The 11,579-nt window shown below is 41.2% G+C and overlaps 1 protein-coding gene across 2 annotated transcripts; it reads left to right on the forward strand.

Moving 5' to 3' along the window:
- The first annotated feature begins 7,929 nt into the window (after positions 1-7,929).
- Positions 7,930-11,579, forward strand: LOC133793925 (uncharacterized). Of its 2 annotated transcripts, none has more exons than XR_009875033.1 (4): positions 7,930-7,962; positions 10,228-10,315; positions 11,169-11,254; positions 11,434-11,579. XR_009875033.1 is itself a non-coding variant. In XM_062231155.1 (4 exons), the coding sequence occupies exons 1-4, from the start codon at positions 8,049-8,051 to the stop codon at positions 11,577-11,579; spliced, it is 354 nt and encodes a 117-aa protein (XP_062087139.1). In that variant the 5' UTR covers positions 7,969-8,048. The 2 variants fall into 2 exon arrangements, 1 of the variants encoding a protein (XP_062087139.1); XM_062231155.1 differs by lacking the exon at positions 7,930-7,962 and adding an exon at positions 7,969-8,105 and having other exon boundaries at positions 11,192-11,254.

Here is an 11,579-nt window from a genome sequence, read left to right on the forward strand (position 1 = left end):
CTAATTTTGTTATATTGCTTATCTTATTGTTATTTCCTATATCTTAAAATTACTTTGTGTGATTTAGATATATTATTGGGAAATTCACAAAAATATCTAAAATTAAAAAAAAAATACTAAAAAGATAGAATCTGGAAAAAAAATTACAAAAATACGGAAGGACATAATCGTAAATACGGAGCTTTTTTTTGTTTTGTAAACAAAGTTTGCGAATTTACAACAATGCAGTTTTTTTGTAACCAAAGTTTACAAATTTATAACTAAAATTTACAAGTTTGTAATCATATGTTGTAATTTCGTAAACAATATTTACAGACTAAATAGAAAATTGTAACAAACAGTTACAAAATTGTTACATACTGTTATCCGTATTTTTGTAATTTTTGTAAAACTTCGTATTTTTCAATTTTTTTTTTAAATTTACAGTGCTATGTGTAATTTTCCCTATATTATTCATATATTGTTACTGTGGAATAGTTCTTTTGAACTTGTACTGTTTACCGAGATTTTCGAAAACTACACTAATGAATATTAGCTAAGAACAAGGATATGGAATGTAGAAGATTCACACAGGATTTTTACGTGGTTGGGGCATTAATAAGCCTTAGTCCACGAGTCAGTTGTATTAGAGCTTGGAAAGTCTTTTACAATGGAGTTTCTCTCTATTTTTTGACTGAGTAACTGTATACAAGTCGAAGAGAGATCCTTTTTTCAGCGCTCTATCGCCTACATTTATAGGCTCATAGGAACACTGGATCTGGGCCGGGTATGACCCGGACCCATCAAATATGTGGATACTCTCGGCTTCTCTGGTAGAAGCCCAATATAAAAGATAAAACATACATAGGTTCAAGACTAATTAAGGCCCAATAGGGCGGCCCAAGGACTATACTTCGCCCGACAAAACGGTGCTTTTAGTCTGGGCACTTCGAGTTACGAGGCAGATTCAGGGGACAAAACCAGTCAGAGTACTTGGCAGTGCAGATCTGAAACAGCGGCGTGCAATCCCGAGGTGGCCTTTTCCGTAGGTGAAAAGTGGGGACAACCCCCACGCGTCGTGGGGCGGCTTTAGGGTCACGGATGCTTTTCCTTGCCAAGCCGGGAGGACCTGATCCGGGTTCGTTTACCTTTGTCCCTCTTCGTTTACCACAGGCCCGGACCGTTTACCAGGCTCCAAGATCGTTTACGTATACTTCAAATGTAATCTGATATTAGTACGTCTCCCGGACGACTGTCCTGGATCACCATCCCGGACACCATACGGGTCCAGACTCATACTTACGGCCGTGGCCCTTTGTTACTCCTGTACCAAGCGGGCTCGGGCCGGGCCCACATCCGAATGCCCAGATCATGGGCCTGGATCGTCGTCCCGGGCCCATGACAGGAAATGGGGATAACATTTACCCCCCAAGCCTTCGCCTGGGGCCGCCAGGTGGAAGCTTGCCTTGTTCCCGGACCATCCACGGTTGTCTTCTTAGTTCCTGCTTGGAATCGTGGGTTCGTGACAAAGGGCAGTGATGTTGGCCGTATGCTGGGCCCGGACCGTTTACCAGTGGCCGAGTACGTTTACCTAAGCCCCGCTTCGTGGCAGGGGCACACGTGTCGCCAGGTGACTGCTGCATGGATGGGTCTCGACCTCGAAAGGTCACCTAGCCACCTCAAGGGTCGCTAGGCCTAGGATAGTGCGTCAGCGTAGAACCCGAAGCGTCCCATCCGAACGGGGGTTCCTCATTAATACTTCTGGGTTGATGTGGACAGTAGCATGGGGCGACCTTTGGCATCCGCCCCTCCTGGGCCGTTAGATCTGGGATGGTGAGGATCCAGCCTCAGAGGGCTCATAAATGCCCCTGCACGATTCTGGACCGTTCGATGGGGAGATACCTATCCGTTGGATCAGAGGCCAGGATTTAGGCCTTTATAAATACCCCACAGACACTCATTTGACATTTTTTACACGCTTGAGCCATTTCAAGAACTGACAAGCTTTGCCTAAGCTTTGCATGTCCGATATTGCCAACGACCTCCACCATCGTCTACTAACTCTACACCGTCGTCTATTTTCGACAGTCCCAGCATCTGCCCATCCACCTGAGAGCACGTCCTGGGTCTGCCCTATCGACGAGTTGCTGAACCGGCTTCACCATTTCAAGAACGAAGTTTTGCCGTCCTTACCATCGGACAACCACCATCTTCTACGGCCAACAACTCACAGTAAGTTCTTCTGACCTTCTTGATGAATATACGAACTTAGGTTGTTCTTTTAATTTGTATGCTTAGGTTGCTACAATATGATTACACTTAGGAGTTGCTAGGAAGGCCGCCTGGTTCGGGTTGCTCCGGGTCCGGATGCGTCCCGGACAGATTGTGGAGCCTTGGTAGCCCTTTTTCTGTTCCCGATCTGGGTCTCGTGGTTCCTTGGTGATCCCGGACCCGATCCGGAGGGGACTCCAAGCAGTCCTTAGGAGACCCCCCGTTCCTTAACCGATTTTCTTGGGCTTAGGTACTAACTGCTTGACTTTCTTTCTTTGTTCTCAGATCATCATCTATGGCAACGGGCGTCACCCTTCACTCCGAGGAAGAAGTCAACAGGGCCCCCGTCGTCATCTCCAGGTCCCAGACACCCAAGGGCAACAGGTGGGAAATGGACGTGGTGCCCAACCTGTTCTGGAATTACCGGATGATGTATGTCCTGGAGAAGCGCCTGGGCATAGAGTCCACTTCCGGACTCTTCCAAAACCGCATGGCCAGGATCGAGGAGCAGGCGCACACGTCCGTAGAAGGGTTCGGGGCCCGGAGTGCCGGCCACATCAGCGCGAGAGCCACACTCCCGCTCCACGATTATTTCGTGCGATTCCTGACATATGTGGGAATCGCGCCATTCCAGCTCCTGCCGCAAGCGTACCGGCTACTCGCGGGATGGCGAGTGTTCTGCATCACACTGGAGATCACGGAGCCGACTCCTGCAGAAATCTTGTATTTCTGCAAGATGGAGCCGCAGGTTAACGCCAAGGACAAGACCTTGGACGGCTTCTACAGACTGAAGCCGCGAGGAAGCTACCCCGCTCCCACCAGCTCCTAGAAACATCCCCCGGACGTCCGTCATTACTGGTTCATGACGTCCGAGTTCCTCGCGGAGAAGAACCCCACACTGCTACTGGACTTCCAGCGAGTGGGTAAGTGCTTCCCCAATCCTTTTTCTCTTTTTGTTTTATTTTCTTTCTTTTTCTTCGTTTCTCATCATATTCCTCCGGGTGGCAAGACCTTTTGCTCAAACTCCCCTCACCCCGTTCATCAGGGAGCGGAGGAAGTTCTACTTCGGGCTGAGCGCGGAGGACTTGGACGTAGGTGGCTACGTCAACACGCACAACCTCCGATTGGTCGGGATGCTCGCGGCCACCCAAACCATCGTCATCCCGAACCTTCGGGGCATCCAGTGCGAGAAGAGCGTCGCCATCTGGGAGCAACTGGCCTTGGACCACATTGCAGAAGTGGAGAAGGCGGCGCGAGCTGACGCGACCAAGCGAAAGAAGGACCAGGCCCAGACGGAGGCGGCCAGTTCGGAGGAGCTCTTTGAGGACGCCCTACTGAACACGGGGACTCCCGGGGCTAGCGTATCGGGGCGAGGTAACTCCCCTTTAATCTTGACTTATGCTCCCCAAGTCGGGGACTTAGCTAGGGATAGGCTAGTACTGCGAGGCCCTGCGTTCGAGGCTGACGAGGAGACGAGACCTTCGTCTCCCGTCCCCGTAGGCTCGGATGTCCTTATGTTCTTATCCGGGTTCCTTCAGTACGGGTATTTCCTGAACCCGGACGACATGGGGGATCGAGTCCATTCCTTCACTTTAGAGGAGTTGAGTCGCGCACGGGGCATAGATGAGGGTTCGTCTCGGGTCATTATTAGTTTTGATGTTGATTCCTTTGGTTTGCCATTCTAATTCTCTTTTCTGTGCTTTTGCAGGAGACTCTGACATGTCTACTCCCACCAGAGAAATGAGGCAGCTCCTCAAGGACAGGGCAGCCGGGAAAGCTGCCAGGAAGCAAACGAGGCGACGGGTCCGGAGCCCAGCCTCAACAAGGAAGTGTCAGGGACGGAACTTCGTCCCGGCAGGGGAGCCCTTGCCATGGTCCCCATTCAAGCCGTGGACCCGGCTGCAGTCTCCGGCTCCGCCCGACACCCGGTGATAGACTTGGAGACGAGTGCAGCGGCCAGCCAAAGTTCTGGGAAAAGGGGCCTAGATGCTGGCGCTGAGGAGGCCAACACCGGGAAGAGGCCCCGGATGAGGGGGGTTGGCTCGGCCGACGAGTCGCACGGCGAGAGTTGGCTCGCTGCGAAAAAGATTCCCGCACCGCCGGTTCTCCCCATACGTCCGGCACTACTCGAGGAGGGGGAGGCCGTTGTGCAGGATGAGCAGTCCCGGCTGATCAACCAGACCTGGGAGAATGGTCGGGGCTGGAGGGACAACACATACAAGGCCCTGACGATCCGCCGTCAGGTCGAATTCGCAGAGCTTCCGGTGGCGTTCAGCGCCCCTCAGCCAATCGTGGATCGGCCAGCCGCCGAGTTAGGCTTCCGCCCTAAGCTTGGGCAGGACACGGCCCCCCTGGCGGCGAACCTGTTTGTAACGACCCAAAATCGCTAATAAGGCTTAAGGGCCTTGATTAGTGTGCCAGGAGGGCATGTTGGGATTTATGTGTGATTTGATGAGTTAAATGCATGATTATGATTTAAAGCATGTTATATGACTAATTGAACTTCGAGATGCATGACTACGTGGTTAGTATGCATGTTAGGTGAAATAATTATGCATGTGGACCCCGTTTGCATGATAGGGGTAAATTGGTAATTTTAGCCCGCTGAGGGCATATATGTGATAATTGTATTCTGTGAATTGTACCACGTGAGTGTGGTGTTATTTTTGTGATGCACGTGCCGAGACGGTCCTAGAGAGCAAGTTAACTTAAGAGTCACAACGGGATTTCTATACCCGGCTCGGGAGGAGCCTAGGGGTACCTCGGGAATTTTATGGTTAAGTAGAGAATTGGCGGTTAATGGTTATTGGAGATTTAGTAACCTGGGTAACCATTAGTTACTGCTGAGAGTAACAAGTTTAGGTGAAAGAAATGGTAGAATTGCAATATAGGAGAAAGGACTAGAGTGCCCTTGAGGTGTAGTTAGCAAAGGGTTTTGATGAAGGGGTAAAATGGTCATTTGGCTAGGCAATTGACATTTTGCAGCTGGGTATTAAGGGGTACACGGTTTGGGGACTTAGTCATTTGATGCTTTGATATTTGAAGAGAAGAAAAAGGAGAGGGAAAAAAAGTTAGGGCATGAAGAAGAAGAAGGGAGCTGAAAACTTGAGGACTTAGGGGATGAACCAAGGAAGCTTAAGGTTGGATTCTTCATTCAAGGTAAGGTTCTATGCAATTTTAAGATTTATTTATGTTGTGGTTTAGGAATTTGATGCATGGTTTAAGCTTTTCAAGCTTTGGTTTATGGGTTTAGATTTCTTAAGTTGAGATTAAATGGGTGGATTTTGAGTATGATTGTGTTATTGAGTTGGGTTATGATGTTTATGGGTTGATGTATGGTCTATTTGAAGTTTGGAATTGGTTTTGGGGCTTAGGTAATTGTTGGGATGATTTGGAGGGGTTTAAGTTCGAGAAAATGCAAGAGTAAACCTAGATTTTTTGGGTTCGCGAAGGAGCGTCGCGACCCTGTTCTTGGGCGCCGCGGCGCGAGGTTGCATCAGGAGAGGGGCATCTCGCTGGGCGCCGCGGCCCTTGAGGGGAGTGCCGCGGCGCTAGGCCATTTTCAGGGCACCAAAAGTTGCATTTTCGAGCTTTTGCTCCGGGGGTTCGGGGGATGTTTCCGATGAATTGTTTTAGGGATTTGGGAGTCCCGAGAGTGTGGGATTGGTCCCGGGAAGCAGATTTTGATTTGATTAGTATTGAGGGATGTTTCTTGTGTGTTGTGACTAGGTTGTTGGTGAGGCTCGTGCTAGAGGACCGTGCTCGCGGCTTTAGTGCATCAGGAGGCTCGGAATACAAGTAAGAAAACTATAACACCCGTAGGATAGGGCATGGGCCCATAGTGTGATTGCCGGGCGTGGCCCTATATTGAATGTTGCATGATGAGATGATTGCCGGGCATGGCCCTATATTGAATGTTGCATGATGAGATGATTGCCGGGCACGGCTCTATATTACATTACATGTTAGGGTGTAGACTTAATGAATTAATATTTATTGGAATGTTGTTGTGTTATGCTATATGTGTGATTATAGTAAATTGAACGGAAAGGGCCGAGAACGGCATAGGCCGGGTACGGCAGCGGGGCCGAAAGTAACACCTAGCACATGGGATGCTATAGTCAGGGTGGGACCCAAGGGATACATGAATTATCCTCGCGATGAGAACCGATACCCCAGGGCTTTGGTAAGGTTTCTGGGGCGGCATGGCCGTGTTTGCTTAGTCTAATGATTGACTTGTTTATTTGTGGATTATCTGTTATGATAAACTGTATACATTGCATATGTTATGTTCTGCATGAGTTTTCTTGCTGGGCTTCGGCTCACGGGTGCTCTGTGTTGCAGGTAAGGGAAATGACTGAGTCAACCAACCATGAGTACGGAGAGCGTGAAGCGACGTGTACATGTTTGGCCTGCCCGACTGCTTTGGTTGGGGGTTTATTCGAAAATGGCTGTAATAATCTATGATTTTATGATTTCTCAACTGTAACCTTATTTCAAGATGTAATTAGTTTTCAAACCTTAATTTGGGATCCCAAATGTTTAATAATAGAAGTTTTATTGAAACGACGCATTTTCAAAGATTACAGCCTTAACTTTTAATTAGTCACACTTTTGTTTCAAAACCTCGGTTAGCGAGTTCATTGCACTATTTTGTCTTAAAACTCACTTAGTAACGGCTCTAAGGAAGTAGGGCGTTACACTGTTGGACCAGGTGGGGAACACCATGTCCAACCTCCAACTCAAACGATACGCCACCATAGCCAATCCGGACGTGCTGTTTATCTCTCAGGCACTCCGCCACCAGGCCACCGCAGTAAGTTTTATTTGTCTTTCTTCCCCTTCTTACTTGTTAATAAGGATTTCTCCTAACTTTTCTTTTCTCCAGGTTGATCTGCTATCCCATCGGAGTGCTGATCTGGTGGCCGAGCTAGCCATGAAGATGGAGACGGCCAAGCTGGAGCTAGAGGCAGCCGTGAATCAGAGGGAAGCCGCCAAGGAGGCCCTTGCCAGGGAGACGGCTCAAGCTCGGGCGGACTGTGATGAGTTCGACCGCGTTAAAGCCGGACTGGAAGCGGCTTTGTCTCGGAAAGGAAAAGAGGCCGACAAGAGGGCAACACTCCTGGAGACGGTCGCAGCTCAGTCGGTCCGGGACAAGGAGGAGATCCAGGCCTTGACGGCACGGGTCCGCGAACTGGACGATTCTTGAAAAAACTTTTTAAAATATACACTTTGTATAATAATACATTTTGCAGGGATAGATCATCATGGACATGGAAATGATAAAAGCTAGAACTAGAACAAAATCTAACTGTTAATTAAACCAAGAGGATTTCTTAGCCAAATTATACCTAACTTCTAAACTATGGCAAACTATATCCAAATTAGCTATTATAAAATTTAGGGGTGTTTGGCAAAATAGCTTTTTGAGAGTGATTTTGCATAGTAGATTTGTTTTAATAATTATTTTTGTAAAATAACCTTTCGAACATGCCTAACACTTATCACATGTTCTCGATACCCTGAGAAAATTCTAAATTTCAAAATTTAAATAATATTTCGAGAATTCTCAATATTCTATCTTTATTAAGTGTGTGTATTCACTAATTACTTCTAAATTAAATTAATATTTTTTTCTGTTTGTTTAAGTATTTATTTTATTGCAGGAACCATTGCACAACCACAACAATTCAAATAGTGAATCAATAGAAGGTTTGGAAACACCCTTATTATTAGATGGGAATAGTGAAAATGGAAAGAAAAGTAGTAAGAAAAGCCTTTTAAAGAATTGGCCCCTTATGTCTACAATCATTGCTTACTGTGTTTTCTGCCTTCATGACATGGCATATTCCGAGGTAAAAAATATCTCCATTTCAATAGACATTTTTTAAATTTTCGTTTATTACCTATTTTTATTTTAGTTTCTAACTTAAAGATTATAATACAAAAATATGTGAAAGAGGAGAAAAGGGTTAGTGACCAAAATTAATTATTTATTATAAATAATTTTAACAAATTAAGTATATTTGTATTTAATTTAAAGTGTGCATTGATATTTTAGGTTATAATTGGATAAAAAAAAATTAAAATTATATATATACATACATTTTAGAAAATAAATAGATTTTTTTTTAAAATATAGATGCTAAAATTTTATTTACACGCATAATTTATACCAAAATATTTAATACACTTATGTGGCAAGTGATTATAATTTAATAGAATTCTTCTTAAATAAATATAATTGGTTGAAAAAATTTGGTGTAATATTTTGATGTTTATTTTATGTGTAAATATCATTATTCATATGTTATTTCACATGGGAAATTTGAGTTTATATGCTTAATATTGGGGCATAATACAAAAATATCTTACTTAATGTAACCATCTCAAAAATATGCTAACGATTCTTAAACTATCCAAACTACCCGTTCCATAAAATTATCCCTCTCTCTCTTCCCCCATTCGACCGACTACCACAAAATTCACCAAGAGGGCAAGCACCATCACCACCCACCCTAATTCTTCATTCTCTTATTTTTTTTCCTCTCTCTCTCTCTCTCTTACCTTCTCCACCATATGGAAGCTACACAAAAAATACCCCATGAGATTTTTTTTCTAGATTTGAAACTTTAAAATTTCCATAAAATCAATTTGGTGGTTCTCGATGTTCAGATCGATGAGGCTTAAAACATCAAGATTTTTATGAGAAATTCAATTTGGCTTGATGGAGCTCGATGAAATCTGATGGAGCTTGATACCCGACTCGATAGGGTTTGATGTTGTTCAATACACTTCGTTGAACATGCATGATTTGTTCTTTGGTAGTCCATTTGAGATGATTTTTTTTAATTTGGGTATTTTTTCGATATCTACATATTTGAGATGTGTAGACACATATTTGAGAAGTGAAAATCTTGAAAACATACCAAAATTCAAATAATACCAGTATGTAGAACACATTTTTTGAATTTTGGTATATTTTCAAGCTTTACATACGTTTGAGAAGTGTAAAACTTGAATACATACCAAAATTCAAAAAATGAGTATCTACATACCGGTATTATTTGAATTTTGGTATGTTTTAACGTTTTACACTTCTCAAATGTATTTCTATGCATTTCAATTGTGTAGATTTTGAATAAAAATACCCAAATTAAAAAAAAAATCACCTCAAATAGACAACTGAGTAAAAATATTATATTTATTTATCAAACTTCATCAAACAACATGGAGCCCTATTGAGCTGGGCATCGAGCTCCATCAAACTTCATCGATCCAAATCAAATTTTTCATTAAAATATTAATTTTTTAAGCCCATCAAGCTGGGCATCGAAAACCATCGACTCAAATCAATTTCATGCATAATTCAAAATTTCATATCTAAAAAAATCACGAATAAACCAAAAAAAAAAATCATGCAAATATACACACAATTGTTCGAAATATATAAATAAATGTTTAAAAATAACAGCCATGTAAATAAATGTACCCATAGATTCTCTTCCAAGAACCCTAAGACTTAGAGGTATACATGCTTAGTGAATCTTAGTGTATTAGGTAATACGCTTTACTTTTTATGTTGATTCGACAAAGGAAATGTGTTCTTTGATAGAAATCTGGTGGTGGTCGATCTCTTGTGGTGGTCTTTGTGGTGGTTGGGCGACATAAGTGATGGGGGAGAGGGAGAGAGAAGAAGGTAGAATGAGAAATGATTAGAATATTTTACCCAAGGATTGCATTATGTAGTCATATAATAAGCATAAAAACTCAAATTTCCCTTTCACATTCAACCCACTTTTGACCACATTGTGGAGCTCATTAGGCAAGGCGCCATTATCATTAATTTATTTAATAGAAAAAACCAAGAGAATCACTCTGTGTTAAGAGAAATCCATATTATAAAGTATATTTTTGTCATAATTAATTGCAAGTTTGCAACATAAGTGCAACTGACATCTGAGTTTTCTATTACAGATTTTCTCATTATGGGCAGTGAGTCCCAAAAAATTTGGGGGTTTGAGTTATTCAACCGAACAAATTGGTGAAGTTCTTGCAATTTCAGGTAACTAGTTGGACCACTTTTATTATTATTATTTGTTTAAACATTCACTTATCTTCTTATGAATTTAATAATAACAAATTATATCTCTATATGTTACTTACTCACGTACATTTATGTAGTTTCAATAATATCCAATTGTTATGTATTTTACTAAATAACAAAAAATGTTTCTTTTAAATTATTTTTGGTAAAAATTAACTTTAATAAGACAATGATACTTTCTGTTTATTTACTTGAAATTCTTTTATATTTTTCTAACATTTTTTTTAAAACTTTAAAAAAATATTTTATTTAAATAAAACAAATATAAATTTATAAATATTATTTTTATTTTTTGAATTAAAATTTTATGTTACAATCACTTAAATATAAAATATTTTAAAATAAAATATTATATATATAATTTAACAAATTATTTTCTATAAATAATTTATTTAAAAGACAATAATAATAAAATTTTATTTCAAAATGCAAAATAATAATATTTTGTTTTATATAATAAATTCTTTCAAATATTTCAAAATATAAAAATAATTTAAAGTAAATAAAGGAAGAATATTATTGTTTTATTAAAATTAATTTGGTTAAGCTTCTTCGATGGTATGCATCTAAAGTTTTAACAAATAATAATAATAGTTACATTATAATAATGTTTATTTTTACATATTCAATCAAATTTGTATTTTTCTAATTTCTTATATACTTGTCTCTTTTATATTATTAAGACTTTAATCTTCACTGAATAATCTTCGTAGAGATCAATCAATTTATATGCATGAAAGCTGGTACATTTTTATTTATTTGATTGCTTGTTTATTACTCGATTACACATATATATTTTATTTCTTCACAGGTTTTTCTATGATTATCTCCCAGACATTTTTATACCCGTACCTGGCAAAGCTTATGGGAACGATATTGGTTTCTCGCGTTGCAGGGGTAATTCTTGAACCTAATTCTATATATTCCTTCCCATTATTAATTATTTCATATTCATTTTGGATTTGGATTTGGATTTGGAGAATAATAATGAATTAGGCATAACTCTAATAAAATAATTTTTCTGATCTTTTGTTGATTTAATTTGCTTAATTAATTTATTGCTTTTCCATGATCAGATTTTATCAATTCCTCTGTTGGCCAGTTATCCCTTTCTAATAGCATTCTCAGGGGTCACTCTTTGGATACTCTTAAATGTGTCATCACTGTTGAAGAATGCTCTATCTGTAAGTACCACACTAGGCCTACCTTATTACAACTTTAA

This window comes from Humulus lupulus, chromosome 8 (assembly GCF_963169125.1).
Source record: "Humulus lupulus chromosome 8, drHumLupu1.1, whole genome shotgun sequence".
In the NCBI taxonomy this organism is placed as follows: domain Eukaryota; kingdom Viridiplantae; phylum Streptophyta; class Magnoliopsida; order Rosales; family Cannabaceae; genus Humulus; species Humulus lupulus.

What these genes read in the sequence shown, in the direction of transcription:
- LOC133793925 (XM_062231155.1), top strand. Translation starts at nt 8,049, where the DNA reads ATGTCTACAATCATTGCTTACTGTGTTTTCTGCCTTCATGACATGGCA. An exon ending in ATGACATGGCATATTCCGAG is followed by an intron (nt 8,106 to 10,227) that starts GTAAAAAATATC and finishes TTTCTATTACAG; the next exon opens with ATTTTCTCATTATGGGCAGT. An exon ending in TGGTTTCTCGCGTTGCAGGG is followed by an intron (nt 11,255 to 11,433) that starts GTAATTCTTGAA and finishes TTCCATGATCAG; the next exon opens with ATTTTATCAATTCCTCTGTT.